The sequence below is a fragment of the Haliaeetus leucocephalus genome, unplaced genomic scaffold (assembly GCF_000737465.1).
Source record: "Haliaeetus leucocephalus isolate CR32 unplaced genomic scaffold, Haliaeetus_leucocephalus-4.0 Scaffold395, whole genome shotgun sequence".
NCBI classification, from domain to species: domain Eukaryota; kingdom Metazoa; phylum Chordata; class Aves; order Accipitriformes; family Accipitridae; genus Haliaeetus; species Haliaeetus leucocephalus.
In genome coordinates, this window is record NW_010972831.1 from 9,018,569 (window position 1) to 9,034,826 (window position 16,258).

At 45.7% G+C, this 16,258-nt stretch overlaps 1 protein-coding gene across 2 annotated transcripts in view; it reads right to left on the reverse strand.

The window, feature by feature from the left end:
• Positions 1-2,509: 2,509 nt before the first annotated feature.
• CLUH (clustered mitochondria (cluA/CLU1) homolog) overlaps positions 2,510-16,258 on the reverse strand; it is a 33,306-nt gene continuing 19,557 nt past the window's right edge. For both annotated transcript variants that reach the window (XM_010573878.1, XM_010573876.1), the window contains 14 exons: positions 15,838-15,938; positions 13,567-13,719; positions 12,865-12,927; positions 11,930-12,174; positions 11,058-11,142; positions 10,217-10,370; positions 9,725-9,864; positions 9,532-9,612; positions 8,769-8,894; positions 8,121-8,242; positions 6,590-6,683; positions 5,714-5,848; positions 4,325-4,398; positions 2,510-3,101 (listed from right to left, as the gene is read on the reverse strand). In XM_010573878.1, the coding sequence (XP_010572180.1) occupies positions 2,933-3,101; positions 4,325-4,398; positions 5,714-5,848; positions 6,590-6,683; positions 8,121-8,242; positions 8,769-8,894; positions 9,532-9,612; positions 9,725-9,864; positions 10,217-10,370; positions 11,058-11,142; positions 11,930-12,174; positions 12,865-12,927; positions 13,567-13,719; positions 15,838-15,938 (1,742 nt within the window). In that variant the 3' untranslated portion in view covers positions 2,510-2,932. The remainder of the gene's footprint in view (positions 3,102-4,324; positions 4,399-5,713; positions 5,849-6,589; positions 6,684-8,120; positions 8,243-8,768; positions 8,895-9,531; positions 9,613-9,724; positions 9,865-10,216; positions 10,371-11,057; positions 11,143-11,929; positions 12,175-12,864; positions 12,928-13,566; positions 13,720-15,837; positions 15,939-16,258) is intronic.

The following is a 16,258-nucleotide window of genomic DNA, read 5'->3' on the forward strand; positions in this document are numbered from 1 at the left end:
GGCAGTGGCATACCGTTACCTGCCAGTTACAGCACCAGCGCTTCTATGTGGCACTTGTACCTGGGGTGCTAAATCCTGTCTGAGAAGGTGATAAGGTGGACTACGTGTAACTGTGTGAACTAGGAACAGAGTTGGCCTCACAGAGGTGAGTCGCTTTAGGGCTGGGAGAGCTACAGTTTCCTGAACATCCACCCTCCTCTTGGCCTGGTGTGTCCTCAGCACTAGTCTGAGTCAGTTCTATGCTCGTTTTTGTTTAACAACTTGTGAACTGAGTACCTGAGAACACCCAAACCCCAGAAGAGGTGAAGAGGATTACAGAACCTATGTTCTTAAATGCATTTATTTAGCAACTAATGATGGCATTCAAGCTGCTTAGTGGTGTAGCCTTATTAGCTGGGATTTGCATCTTTCAGCTTCATTTCGCATGTTTACAAAAATCCATGGAGCACCTGTGCCCTGCTCACCCCTTCTCCCTGAGTGAGATGGAGAAGCAGTGCCTCTCCCTTGAGGCAAAAGTGATTCTGAAGCATCTGTTGACAGACAAGGGTAGTTCCTGCTTCTCTGGGTTGGGGCTACTGTGGTTGTGATTCTGGTACGAGTTTTATTACTGCTCTTTTGCAGTCGATGCCTTTGTCCACAGGGGCACTTTGTTAGAGGAAAAGGATGCACGGAGCAGAGGCAGTGGTAGCCTGCACACGACCGCACAGTTCACAGCTTGCTGAAGCGTTCCAGGAACCACAGCACCTTCCAAAATGGTCCCAGAGCTTTCAGCCCTGCTGCTGCACAGGAATTCAGTAAAACAACCCAGCGTACACGCACCAACCTTGAGCATCGCTAAGGAAAGTAAGCTGTGGGGAGGTGGGTACTAGACGCAGAGAACAGATAGAGGTAGAGGAGCTTACTGGGGCACTGAACCCTGCAGTGTGTGGCATCAGTACAGTTACAGGTTTAAAGCCTCCAGCTAATCTGTACCTGTTCTTGTCTATTGGCTCCTGCTGCTCAAAAGAACAGAAATGGTGGCTCCAGGGATGGTGTTCAGGTAACGGTATCCAACACCTTGCACCAAACTGCAAAGAAACCAATAAATAAAGTACCTAAAATAGTTTAAAAAGCTTTTAATGGACTGAAAGACACTAGTAAAAGAAAAATCTTGTAGGAAAGATGCACTGTAGTCATTTATTGATTGCTTTCCAGGAAATTCATAATTTTTCTAATAGGAGCAAGGTCTTTTGCAGTAAAGACTCCTCCTGCTTTGTCGCCTCTAACAACTCAGAGGCTGCTCCCCTCCTTCCCTTCCCCCCCACCAAGAGTTACAAATACCTGTAACGTAGTACAGGAAACCAAGGGTACAGAGCACACTGACAGCACTTGTTCTCCAGAAGGTCAGTAAAAGAAGCAATGCAAATTAGCACAGGGTACTATCCATGACAGACAACATGAGAGAGAGAGAGACTGGACTCCTTTGTCAGCACAGGGTGGCTGTGGACCAGCAATCAGAAGTTGTTCTACAGCTTGATCTGTTTGGAAAAAAGGACATTCAACTCTGTCGGCATACCATGGCCTGCAGTGGCCACATCTTACCTGCTTTGTGACTGGCATGGCCAGGGGAACACGCACTAGCCATTGACAACCCCCATGGGACATGCATATGATGGGGAGGGGGCCATAAGGATTTGTTGAGTGGCATCTGCCATTTCAGTAACATCCATTGCCAGCAATGGACATTCCCCTGGCAACAATCTCAAAAACCAGTGTGCAAAAAAAGTTAGTTAAGAAGGTATTAGCCATAGGTTTCAGTGCTGTGGGAATTCTAGTTTTTATTTAAACCCCCGCCCCGAAGCCTAGTAATTTCAGGTTGTGGGAAATGTATGATTCCAGTCTGGTTCAACTTGCCCGCCAGGTTAAAGTCCATCAGCTCTGTGTTACAGTTGCTACTGCAAATGAGACCAAGTCCCTGTTTCTGACTTTTCCTCCCCTCTTCCCCTCCCCCTTTTTAATAGGGCCACGATTTCCTGCTAAATCACTTTAGTTCAGACCTCGTTTGATGCCATTACCAATCTCTCCTAGGCACTGGGGTTTCCATTGTAATGGAAGTTTGTGCGCTTTTTTAAACATCAAGCCCTCACTCTTTGGATACAGTATCCTAAGTTACTCAGCTGCAAGCAGAGCAGAGGTGGAACTGTAAGTATCATATATATATATATCTATCTATCTATCTATCTATATCTTTACCTTGAAAATTAGAATGTGAATGTTACAAAAACCCACTGAATTGCCAAACTGCCAACCAAAAGTAGAAAAAATGGTTAAAGGAATCCAATGGCTATATCCTGATGTAGAAAATGCTGTACATTCCCCCACTTACATACACACATTACAGGCTTCAGTCATCTGAGCGATACAAATATGGCTGCTTAGTTTTCCTTAGCACAAATTGGGATAGTGACTGGGGGGGGAAATAAATCTTTTGGCTTGGAATCCACATTTTACAAGAACGCTGAGCAGTAGATGGGGCTGGTTTTGTACTGTTTTAGCAAAGCAGTGTCCTTAGTCAACATAAAAATGACCTGAGAAATGTTACATACCTCAAGACAGTTCATTTGGAATTCATATGTACAAAGTAGAAATAACTGATGATATGCGCACACACACAACACATACACACACACGCAGGCATGACAGCCTCTGGCTGCGCTCACCTAGGATGGGTCTTTCATATGCTGCTGCATCCTGGCCACCTTCCCCTTCACGTGGCAGACACAAGCTCAGTCAGACAGATTACATTTCTCAGATTAGTTCTTTGCATTGTGTATTAATTGTACCAGTGCAATAACATTGTCAAAAAAGGAGGAGCTGCTCCAGGGGAGTCCAAGACCCTGGGTCAGATTCAGAAAAGGGTGGTTTAAACTTTTTTTTTTAAGCGAGGTACACATTAAGCAGAGCTCTGTGTTAAGGGGATCTCAGCAGAAGGCATGCTTGGCTCAGCCTCTTTCTCCTCCACAGCTTTGTCCTCTGGTTCCAGCTGTTCGCCACTTTTTATGCTTTCTTGGAGCTGCTGGCGTCGCTGCACCTCTGCTTTAAGGTTCTCCAAGTCTTTTTGGCTGAAGGGGAAACCAGGAAGGGTAGCAAATATTAGACTAGCTTTAGGAAGCAGGAAGCATAGAGACAAGGTAGTATAATACGAAATGCTCCTAGCACTTGCCTTCCTCCTGCCCAGTCCCAGGTCTCAGCAATACCTGAGCCAAGCTCTGTGCTTAGTTTTGAACCAAGAGGCACCAGGACATGACCTGTCAGTGGCTGCTCAGGGCAGAGGCACTGAGGTTAATCTTGTCTATGTCCAGGCTGCTGCTGGTGGATTTTTTACTACTGGTGATTACTTATATCATTAGAAGAATACAGTCTCAGCTCAGATCATCTTTTTCCACCACCACCCCAATCAAGTTTTCAACTAAAAGTCTAAGAGACAATTTATAATAAGTGAAAAAAAAAATTAAGAGTAATGCTGTTTAGGGTGGTCTTAAAGATGATGATAATCAGCTAGTAGTATGATCTTGGCTAATGTTCTTTGTAAACAAATCCTGTAGAGCTGGGGAAGGAATACCTCCAAGATGTACTTAAAGCAACTACCCTGCTAAGCAGCCTCGTCTGTGGAAGAGCCAGTGCTGTTCTTCGCAGCCCAGCACTGCTCACTTCATTTCTTCTGGGTAGAGACCACTGACTCTGCTTCAACTACATCCCACTGCGCAAACAGAGCTAAACAGAAGAACCCTTTGCTGCTGGGGTGACAGGCTGAGAACAGGCAATGAGGGGAGATGCCAGCTCCCAGCTGCTTGCAGAACGACCCATGGGCAAGTCACACAATAGTGGTCTTGCCCACTGATGCATCAACTCTCCAGGAAACTTGCCCGATTTCCTTTAGCTTCACAGAGCAGTTTGGGGTTTATGAGATCACATTGCTGCTACAAGCTCAAGGTTACAGTTTCGAAAGGAACATCTGATGTTTCATGCAATGTTCTTCCAACCAGGAGCTTTTTTTAGTGCCACTAAGGATTGCCCAGGGATGCTGTAGAACATCCCTTCACAAGTGTTCAGGAGTGCCTTCAGAGGACCCAGCACCTTCAAAAGCAGTTTTTATGCAGAAGTGACAATTTCTGCCATTATTTGCCTAGCGCTGCCTGAAGAGAAGAGGTACCCAAGAGCACTGGAAATGCCACATGACTCTCAATGCAGAGGGAAGCATGGGTTTATGCTATCTCAGGGACAAAGATAATACAAAAAGACTACTTGATTTCTAAAGGTACAACACGCAGAGGTATCACTCTACCTTAGTGGAATGAAGAGAATTCCATTGATAATGTTGAGCTGCTCCAGGACACTGGCCATACTGGGAGCTGTGAACTACAGTGTAAGAGGAAAAAAAAAACCAGTTTTAAAAGCCAAAACCCTGATAGAAGAACTCAGAGCTCCTAAGCAAGTCCAGATACCATTTACAAACAGTTTAGAAAAACCTAGGGCCCATATGACACACTAATAGCTGTAAGGTGTCATTAAATTATGCCACCTTATTATTATATTTTCTACCTCTTTATACCTATAAGTTGAAAAGCAGCATGCAGAGGTCCCCAGCCAGTCACTGTGGGCAACTGCTTCTCTGAACTCTGCAGGACTTCAGTTAAATGCAGTGTAGATGTCAGTTCAAAATGTGTTGGGTTATTTTTTTTCCCCTCCTCCAAGTAAGTGTTGTAACAAAGGTAAAATCTTTATTACTGTTTTATGCATTTGAGCCTCTTAGCTGGACACTATTTCCTGGACTCAAGGTCCTTATGCTCAAATTACTCTGCCATAAACTCCTCAGTTCTGTACCCAGTTCTTTGCAGAGAGAAGAAAACCCAACCACTCCCACAGAGCACTATCCTCCCTGCCCTTTCTACCAGGAGGGAGTCTCTGCAGCTGGAAGCCTCTTTCCCAACCTGCTGGCTTGCAATCCTCTGGCAGCTGCACAGCACAACAGGGAGAGCACCCATCACACAAGTTAGTGCGTACTCCCCTAGATATGCCACAGCCGGGCTGGTGTGATCTGCCAGGTGCACAGGCGGATAAGAGCAGCTGGGTTTGGCCCAAGAAGGCCAATCTGCTCCTGCTCTATGTAAGGCAAGGCAAGGCAGGCCCCCCACGCTCCGCTTTGCTGCCCAGCCTCCCCACACCACAAAACCCTTGGAAGGAGAACAAAGCACCTGGTGAAAGATGACAGCATTTTTTAGGATGAGGAAACTGAAGTACTTTTGGATTGAGCAACCTGCCCGCAGCCAGTGAGTCAGTGGAGGGGCAGGTTTGTGCGTAGGTGTCCCAGGCTCCCACACTGCGAGCTGCCCAGCGCGTCCTTACTGAGTTCCCTGGGTGCCCTGCAACGCACTCAGCTGCGCCCATCTGCCTGAGCTCAGGAGAAAGGGCCAGAGCCCAGAATCGCTCTTTTCAGAAGCAGAGGGGACAAATGTTCAGTCCACATTAGTTACACTGTGCTATGTCTGTCTGAGCCTCTTGCTTTTGCAGGGACCTCCTGCCCACAAAGGGTCTGCAACTGGCACAGCCATTACCACCTCCTGCACAGGCAACGTCTGCACGTATACACTCATGTGTCCTTCAGGAGCAGCTAAACACAAATCTCTGCTTTCATGGTAAGTACCCTCAATTGCTTTCATTGCATAAAGGTTACCTTAAGCGGCATGATGTTCGCATTGGAGCCATTCTTGTAAATCTCATTCATTGTGCGTTGAAGAGCGACTGCTTGCTGAGTCAGGTATTTCAAGTACTCAGAGCTCTCTTTGGTCTTTTCATGGTGTTCTCCAAGCTAATCAGAAAAGGGGAGAAAAGGGAAAAAAAAAAGGGTGCAACATTACAAATCAGAACAGGAGCCAAACAGCCAGGGTGCACTCCTAGTCTCTGCTAGCTCAACATCCTTTTAGAAACTCATCAGAACTGGATTTCACCTGCCTTGGCATTCAAAAAACAAACAAACAAAATTCCTCTAGGAGCATTATTATCAACATTACACATTTCCATCAAGTAGGAGCATGTTAGCAGGGTGAGTGGCATTCCCTCCACCAGGCTGTGCTTTCAGCCAGTGAGATGGCACTGAATCACCGTGTACAACTGCAGACGTGTTCAGGCAGACCCCAGGCTGATGCAGAAGTTTCACTGTGCAACAGCAAGGGCTGCAAGCAGCAGAAGGTATTGCCCACGAAACAGCTCAACTACCAAACTAGTTTGGATCTGGTATTTAAAAGACAGGTGGTGCAAAAAGTGGAAAGAACAGACCAGTTCTTTCAGTGCCATGCCAGAACATGGGGCAATGCCACCAACAGAAATTTCTGTCCAGCGACACAGGTACAGCAAGAACAAACTTACAGGAAGTCTATTCAATCACTTTTGGCATAAAAGCAGTCAATTGTTGTACAGGGCAGCAGTGCTCAGAGTCGTTTGTAAGAAAGGGCTCCCCGAGTTCCAAGTTGTAGCACTGTTTTGCAGTGGTACTGCTTGTTTCTGGCAGTAAAGTGATATGACACAAATTAACAGCACACTTGCTCATTACCTGGTTTTTGTAGATGGTGTAGCCTTCCTTCTCGTGCTGCAGAGCTGACCGGAATTCTGCTTTGCTCTCATACACTCGGGCTACCAAGTGGTGGCTGAGGGAAGGGAAAGGGTTTAGAGGTACTTTCATGAAGAAGAAACATTTCTGCACTCCAGTGAGCATGACTTTAACGTAACAATGTTTAGGCTAGAAGTCTTAATGTCAGTGTGAAAGGAGACAGACACTGGACTCTGAATACAGCACGCTGGCAGTTACTTTTCCCCACTCTGTTTGGAGATTAATATATTACGCTGATTTAGGTTGGATTGTTGTTGAAATGCTGAGAAGTGACCTACAGGAATAAAGACTGAACTGGGGATTTTTTCCTCCTGCACCCAGGAAAGCTGAAGACCACAGCAGTGAACTGAATGGAGGCAGCACATCCACAGGAACATCTCGGGACTAGATTTGTTAACTGAAGAAGGAAGCAGCCACAAGCCCTTACCCTTCAATAGGGTCTTTTTGTTTCTTAGAAAGCAAATGTGTGAATTACTTGATTATTCACAGACTAAATAAAAAAAACTTCCAGCACAGAAACAAACAGCAAAACAGTGGCAGAGCTGGGACCCAAGTCACCTGGGCTCTCTCTAGTTGGGAGAGCTGACTTGGCTTGGACTTTGCTTCCTTAGTGTTTCTGGAATGAAAAAAAGATTTCTGGTTTTGGCAGTGTTACTCTGTGGGAGGTGATTAATCTCATCAAGCATCCCAGTGCTACTAAGGGAAGGCAAGATGCTTTCTACAGAATGCATATCCATCAACTGCTGGAAAACAAATCAGACTCTTGTGGGTGCTTAATAAGATTTATTTTCACCCTGACGAAGAACAGATGGGTTGCAATGTGGTAGTAGTAATTAGGAGTGGGCCACTGCTTGGTTGATAGTGAGCCAGTTTTGCATTCAAGGACAGTGCATACAGCCCCAAAGAGCAGTGGGTATTTAGAGCAGATCCTAAAGGTTCCGACCACTCATAGCTCCCTTGGAAAAAAGGAAGCCATGCAGTATTTTATTCAAATACAAGGCTTTATGGTAAAGGACAAAAGCAAATTATATGCTTCTCAAAGATAGCTCCCTGAGGGCTGAAACAATTAAATACAAGTGTTTACGTATCGTCCCAGTCTCCCAGTATAATTACATTAGCCTCGCTGTCCAACCTTCACTTGCCACATATATTTTTCTGCTGAGAGTCTACAAGGACCAGGGTCATCTTGACAGATTTTGGAGGCAGTCAGCATTACAGCAGATCCCACAATTAACTTTAAGAACGAGGGATCTCTGTCTTTCAAGACAACAACCTTGGATGCTGCACCATGACATTGACTCATGCAGCCCAGCAGTCCCAAGGAGTCTGACAGCAGGGAAAAGACTGAATCTCTAGTTTAACAGGGTACAGCTGGACACAGCCAGATCAGACCCCTCCCATATGAGCACACAGTGAATGTACTCACTCTCTTTAACAGTACAGTGACCCAGCCCAGCACTCCACCCTGCCTCACCTTAGTGCAACTTTCAAAGACTTGGAGCCGTGATACTTGGAGCTGATGGCCAGCGCGTTCTCCAGGAACCGGAGGGACAGGTCATACTCCATAACCCCGTGGAGCACCAAGCCAATGTTATTCTGCATAAAGAAGTCAAGTAGACATTCAGAAAGCAAATTCAAACTACGCATTTATTGCTTCGTAAATACCAAGACCACACAGGTATTTTGCTGTTGAAAAGGCTGTAGCAGCCACAAATCCCCAGCGGATATCTCTGTAGCACATAACACATGACAGGAGACCATCCTCCCCCTTGGGAGCTCAGTCCAAACAAGCCAGACAAAAGAGAGATAAGGAACTCTCTCCATTTTATGCAAAGGCAACAAGAACAGGCTAAATTGAGGAATTTGCCCAAGAATTACAGGTGCTCGAACCCACATCTCCAGCATGCCCAGCACAGAGCTCCAGCTACAGAGGGCTGACCTCGCCAGCTACAAAGAGTCAAACTCCTTTTTTCTCTTATTCTAATAGTACTAACTGGTAGTAACCCAGGGGAGAGGAAGCAGTGCCTAAATGTTTATTTTAAATAGCCAGCACTATGGGCATTTTAAAGATCAAGAGGTTTCTTGAAGATTAGAAGCCTGAAGACTCTAAAAGATTACTTACATCTAAGAGTGCCATTTCTGGATGATCCTCCCCAAATACCAACAGCATGAGGTAGCGTGCACGGTACAGCAAGTTCAATGCTGTAGAGAGCTGGCTGTTTGCAAAGCAGTACAAAGCAAGGTGCATCTATAACAAAAGAAGTAATCCAGCATTAATGGTTTTTACTTACTACACTGTAAAGCAAACTAATCTCTCCTTTCTACTTTTTTCCTCAGCTGCACACAAATAAAAAGGTCTTCCTTTATGGTTAAAAAGGATTTCAACCACTCAGAAAAGTCCAAATCTGCTGGCTGATTTACAGCTCCACTGAGGCATCACACAAGACACAGCACTGAGGAAGCTAAAGTGTTTCACTTCAGTTTCTCTTACGCACCTCAAGGAATATTTCAAAATTGACCTTTGTGTATATGATACTCTGATTGCGCTTTTGGGAGGATTCTTTCTCTTTCTTTGTTTTTGATGTAAGCCCAGGGCAAAAGCCAACAGAATTAATAACTATAAATAAACATTCAACAGACAAACCCCCAAAATTCTAAACTGAATAGGACAAATACTGACCATGCAGGACATTTATAATGCAAACACTTAGGTATTCAGTTTACAAAATCATAAGATACAAAACTTAAAAGTGGAGGATTCTGGGAAGAACATTGCAGAAGGAAGGAGAACTGCAACTGTTTTCTAGATGCAGACATGAATTAGGGCTCACAGACTCCACACAGACACACGAGGCACTGCTGCTCTCCCAGCACCCTGTACTCACGTATTCTTGAATTGTGTTGGGATGTTCAATACCCAGGACCCTCTCGCTCATTAGCACCGCTTTCTGCTGATTACTTAAGGCCTAAACAGAACAGAAGACCCAAGAGCAAGTCACACAGTGCCATGCACTTGAACAAGCAAGCATAGGGAAGGAATGAGAGGACTAAACAGACCCTATCCAAGCCCTTGCTTACCTCTGAATAATCTCCCATGATATAGTTGAGACGAGCTAGCAGCCTCAGGCAGGCACAGATTTCTACATGCATAGCACCATACACATTGTTGAACAAGTTTAAGGCTTCATTGATGAGCTCACAGCCCTCCTTCAAGAAACCTGAAAAAAGTTATATTCATATACGTATGTATGTTAAATAACCCCTCATGCTACTGGAGAAGGGCATTGCCCACAAAGTGAAAACAGTAGTGGGATATGTAGCCATAGGTCACTGCCTTGTGTAAGGACTAAAACCTAGGGGAAGGAAAACACTGCCCTACATCCATCCTTGTTCATCGTTGGTAACTTTATAGCTCGTGGGTGTTTCCAATGGTCTTGGAGACCACGATTCTCTACCAAAACAGGGTGGGTGGGGGTATATTGGTAGAGGGCAGCGGGCCATACCACACATACCCTGCTCTTTCTTTTATCAGCAGTCACCTCAAGAGGCAGAGGCATATTGGGTCTGTACCTTGCTGAACCTTTGCTTGCCCGCTCTGGAAGAAGTGGAAAGCATCTGAGGCTTTGGGGTTTACATGCTTCACTACAGGGAAGATGTTGAGAATATCCTCTTCTGTGAAGGTAGGCTTGTGCCTGTTGTCAAAGTTGTACTCCTTCAGCAGTATCTGGAGGAACCGAAAAGACCGGAGGTCATGGTCACCACTTTCATAGCTACTTGGCAAGGAAAGAGGGGAAAGTAAGCCTTGAATTCTGCATGCGGATTCACAGTCAAAACATCTCCTGTTATCATCACTCCCTGGGGACAGAGTTTTGAAAGAAGGTCACATGTAGGCACACATGTGCGTGGCAAATTCACACCGCAGTGCCAAGGCATGGTCGTGCCAGTATTTGAGCCCCGACAGGGCAACCCCATCCAGCCAAACTCCCGCACCCCACAGGAGTAAGAAGGCAGTGGTGTGGGGAAGGAAATCCCCTGTTCTTCAAGCAAGGAAAACTCCAAAGTCCTGCTCTGCTCAGCCAAAGAGCTGCTTCTCTTTGGATGGGGAGTATGCACGTGCATGAAAACTTCAGAGGCGAGTTTGGTTTGTCAGACAGAGCAAGCTACAGGAACTGTATTCAGGCTGGCTAATCTTCCAAGGGAGATGCACAGCAAGTTCACTCTAAAAGGAAACTAGATTAGAAATCTCTATCCCCAGGGCTGGAACCTTTATTTCAACATTAACACTACAAAGACCTTTAGGGGCTCCCACTGTCCGTCTGAAAGGCTGTCCCCCGCAAAGCAGTTTGCACTTATTCTTCATGTTTCTCAGTATAGAACATGATGGGGAAGGGAGGGAAGATGTGGATCTTACTTGGACTCCAGTTTTGAGGGAGATTTCACGAAGCAGGGTGATTTTCTGTAGATTATATACTTCAGCTGCTTGGTCAGCATTCTCACTGCAAAAAGCACACACAAGCTTCAGCTCTCAGGTAAGTTTCTGCTCAAGGACATCCCTCTGCTGTGGTATATCTGAAGATCTGAAGCACAGGTCCCTCTACAGCTAGGTGCTAACTGAAACCAATTACTAACATTACGGTGGTTGTTAATGGTCTATTAAAGCTTACGGAGATGCACAACCATACTTTTTACTCAAATCCTATGCGTGTTCTCTTCAAAGCTCACCACAGAGTTTAGGCGAGAGTCTGACGGCCTTCAGCTCTTGGTAAAGAGTAAGCTGTCCCTGACGTGAAGGGATGATCACCGATTTAGCCAACTAGTCATGGTTTTTCTCTTGGGCCACTTTGCTTGTGCTTCCAGTTTAACACTCACCATCTGCACCTTCCAGCAGCCTCATTCGCCATCTCTGTTTCAGACACAGGAGAAGCTGTCCATGTTTTTGGAACATAAGCTCCCTTCAGCCTAAATCATCTATATAGAAAAATATCTTTTGACTATACTCCTTCAGCTTCTTGCCTTCTGCTCCCCTCTGCACCACTAAGGAAAAGTTTCCCCTCCTCTCTGCGTTTCTTAGCTGCCTTTGCCTCATAGGTTTCACCTCATTTCAAATCTCAGTTACACTTCCCCCTGCTACTCTGTGCCTGACTTCGTTCTGTTATAAGCCTGTAAAACTCCCTCAAGAGTACAAGTGTATATTCAAACAGAAAACAAGTCAAAAAGGCAGGTCCTATTAAAGAACAGTAAGAGTTACAGACATTTGGTGACAGGGTAATTTGCTCTGCTTACCATTCAAGACTAAAATCGAAGTAGTTCTTTGCTTCTGAACAAATATTCTTCCAAAGCTCCTGAGGGGTCATGCTGGCCCACGCAGTGTTATCAGCATTTCCAAGGTTCCTGTTTTTCCTTTTCTTATTCTTTTTCTTGGAGACCAGCTCATCAGCTGGAAGATGGGCAATGGGATTTGGAAAGGAGCTTAGAAAGCAATTGAGGAAGTGGCTGATGGCTGCTGATAAACCCGACAGCTCCACACCCTACAGCGAGACACCAAAATCAGTCCTGGAAGACACCTGCCATCACACAGGCACTACTCCGACCCTGAGCCTCACACAAATCCAGTCCTACCAGAAACAGGAAAACCTTTCAGGAGAGGGAGAGGAAGGCAATATTTGCAAGTGGAACTAGCACAGACAGAATTATGTAGATATAAGAGCTAAGTATATACCTACACACACAAATATACAGTTCCATTTCAGGCTGCTACCTGGGACAGAGAAACTAGAAAGTGTAAAGAAGATTTTGAGACTGGAGTAAAGCCAGCTGTATTGCTATGTTATGTACGGACAGGTATAAGGATGCATTAGTGTTCATGCTACTAAAAAAAGCTTCTTAGAAGGGCAAAAGCAACACTGTTTAAGAGCAAAAGGTATTACAAGGAAAACAAGCTGTGATTTCACTTTTAAAAGCCTTCAACATAATGAGTGAGAATCTAGGGAAGAAAAGCATGAATGATTACTCTCCGGGAAAGCTATCTTCAAGTGGGAACTTGTTTTCCCTTACACACAGGCCTGTACCTATTTTAGCACTAATGAGATTGTACTTCCCGTTGCTAAGCAACGCCCATGAACTGCCTAATGAGAGAAAGGACTCAAACGGCTCTCTATTTGTGGAAAAAAGTCATTTGAGAGGACACACAAGGCAAGAGGTCAGACTGCAGGTCATACCTGGAGGTATGTCTTGAAGATGTGTTTAGCCGATCGAGTGATCAATTCACTGATTCCTATTTTCTACCCAAAGGAATAAAGAACAGAGACCAAGAGTCAGTTGGCAATAACAATTAAAAATACACTTTGCTTTTGAAGTGGGCTTTTATCAAGATCTGCAGAAGAGACATTCTCCAGTCCTTACCCTGCAGCACAGAACTGTTTTGCATTTGACAACACTCCTGGAGCCGGGGAAGAGCCCCCTGCACACCCGTGCATGGTGGCCACAAGCCACCCCGTGCGGCACAGCTCAGCTCTAACTGTGCATCCAGGAGCTACTGCAGCACTAGCCCTGTGCATGCTCATGGGCAGCCATGCTCACAACACTTTCCAGTTTGATTCAGAGCCTGAATGGATCTTAAAGGCTTAAAGAATGCATGGCTTAAAATTCAACTGTGTGTTACCTGCTATTATGCTTGGGGAATCCCTGAAGCACTTCTCTATCACAAAGGACACTCAAACTCCCTAACATTATGAAAGCCATTAAGGATTTGGGAGCAAAATTCCCCATCCACCACTTACAGGTCCTTCCCCCTCCTCCTCTACTTTTGAAGCTGGTTATTTTTACACAGAGAAAACAATTGGCCAAGTTGGAATCTATACAGGGCAAATTATGCCAGAGGCAGTTTTAATTGCCAGCTTGAAGTTAAGCCTGATGCTTACAAAAATGTGATCCAGCTGAGCACGGCCAGGGGTCTTGGTGATGAAGTTGATCACTTTGCCTAGATAACGCATGTTGATGCCCCTCTGGTGCATGGCCTCTGCTAAGGTAGCCCCATCCATTGGGAGCACCGTGTGATCCAGGCAGTCTTTGACCTGAAAGGTAGATGCAAACTTTGGTTACTGAGAGCAAACATGAAGGAAAGAATTTCAATTTTTTAAAAAATTACAAAAAAAAAAAAGTTATCTGCCTGGGAAGGGAAAAAGGCGTTGCCTGACAGAGAAGGTAATTTCCAGGGATGACATTTAAGTTACGAGCACAGCAAGAACTGGCAAGTACAGAACACCAATCAGCCAGAGCCAGGGCTGCCGGGTGCTCCCTACCTCAGGCCGTAGGCTCCACAGCCGGCAAAGCGGATAAGCCTGGAGAGACTCCTTGGGAGCTCTGGGTAGTGCGTCCTCTGCTCTGGGATCTGGCACAAAGGAAACCCTGAGCTGCCCCAGCCCCGAGCCCCCCGTGCAGCTGCGGGGCCGCAAGCAGGAGCAGCGTCATGACAGCAGCGGGAGGGAGAGCTGTTTCTCCAGCACTAACAGGATGGCAACCCACCCAGCGCTGCAAGGGCACGGGGGTCAGGACCGCTGTTCCCCAACTGCTGGTCACACACGCCTCTGTTACCTGGGGTTCAGGGTCACCCCGAAGGCTGACAGCGATGCCGAGCAAGGCTCTTTTGGTGGGTGGAGTGCTGCAGTACCAGAGACCGCCACGCTACGTGGGCAGGGGCAACAACTGCAGCAGACGGCCCAAAGCAGTTTGTGCAGGCTCCTTGCTGCTTGTACCACTTTTACGTCTCAGTGGTGAATGAGCAGCACTATGCACTCCCAACAAGGATTGGGCAACTGAGGTGTTGAGAGATCAACTGCCATAGTAAAACAACTCAGGCTTCATCCAATTCCCTGTGCAAAACAAGCAGAGGCAAAGGCCCCGTGGAGCAGCACAAAGGATTGTAATCAAGTGCTGAGCATGCAGTGTCTCAAGTGGCCCAAGACGACCAGCGAGGCGTTCAGCATAATTCAGCATACAGCTTCCAGTGGTTTGCCGGAGGCCACCCAGGAACTCAGTAGCAGAGCAGGGACTCAGAGGTCTCCTGTGGCTCAGGCAGTGAGAACCACTTTCCCCTTGGCATGGGTTACTTAACTAATGCTTGTGGAACTAGCAGGCTAGCCCTTCTTTAAGGGCCTCACGGTCACTAACTAAAAACATTTCCAATTAAAAGACTACATGGAGTTGTGCACACTTAGCTGATAAGGGGATATGGCACTAGCATTTTAAGTTGTGTTGTAGCACTGATAAAGAGTGACTTAATTCACCTCATGGAGTAATACTGGTTACTCTCTGATATGCAGAGTACAGAGGACTCCCTGCTTACAGCAGCTGGCCTGTAACTTGCCCTCACACATGCTTGTGCAGCATTTTGGGTTTATATACTCGTGTATCAACTATCCTGTAAAACAAGAGTCACCAAGCCCTTTTCTGATTCACTCCCCCTGTTTTTTAATTTAAAGACTGAATAGCTGGTCTTAAAGATTATGCTGACTACAAAACTAGTGGATTTAGAGTTCAGATGAAACTTTCCAGCAAGGAAAATCCCCTCCTACATAAGACCAATAACTCCTGAACCTCTTGGAGTGGAGATCATCAATTCTGCCCTCCTAGGTACAGTGCCTGCAGTAACATATGCATTAGCAGTCAATTTAGAGAGCCTCTTGAGAAAGGAAAAGCTGGTATTTCTTACCTAGCCAGGTGCATGGGTAAGCATCCAAAACACTTAAGACTTACAGAGGGAGATTTACAATAGATATTAGTAAGAACAATTTCCCAGTTCACTCCAAATTATTAGTCACCAATTGAGTCACAATCAGGGTCAGATAATACAGTAAGTCGTGCAGAATGCCCAGGGCTAGGGAGGATGACTTATGTGGTCTTTATTGTCCCAAACACTTAGCAATAGCTGTTAATTACCAGTGCCAAAAATTCTTTGTTGGACTGAGGTGGGAAAATTGTGCCATGATGTAAGACGGGAAATGGAAAAATCCCTCTTATGCTTGCACTGTTCACCGTACTTCACCACTGGTGCCAGAACTTGGCTGCCAGCAGAAGACAGCATTTGCTGGGGAGGTAAAGCTGGCGTACCACTGTGTCAGTGCTTGCTCAGAGCAGCCAGGCTTGAGGCAAGCTTTCAGAGGGGACATGACTGCTGGTCCTCAGTTCCTTACCAAACCTGGGATCTGGCACGACAGCAAGAATGCAGCAGCATCCTTCAGCAACTGCTTCTGATCCTGCACCTCCTCTTTGCTAGATTCAGGAAAACGAACACCTACGAGAGTGAAAGAGAAAAACATAAAAAACATCAACTCGAAGAAGAAAGAAGTCATATACAGAAAGCATATAGTGAGAGCAGGTAAAAAGTTAATGTGATTCTGTCTCCCTGGAATTAAAGACACTTCTTCAAAAACTCATCTACTCTACAACATGTTTCAATGGAAAGAGCATTAGCTGCTTTGCTCAATTAGTAGCTGTGCTGCTCTTGCCCACTCATTCATTCTTAATGTAGCTTTTAAAAGCCCCAATTCTGCTCTTTATCTGATCCATTCTACCTATTGCAAAGTGCTGTGTACACTACCAGTGCAAAAGAGT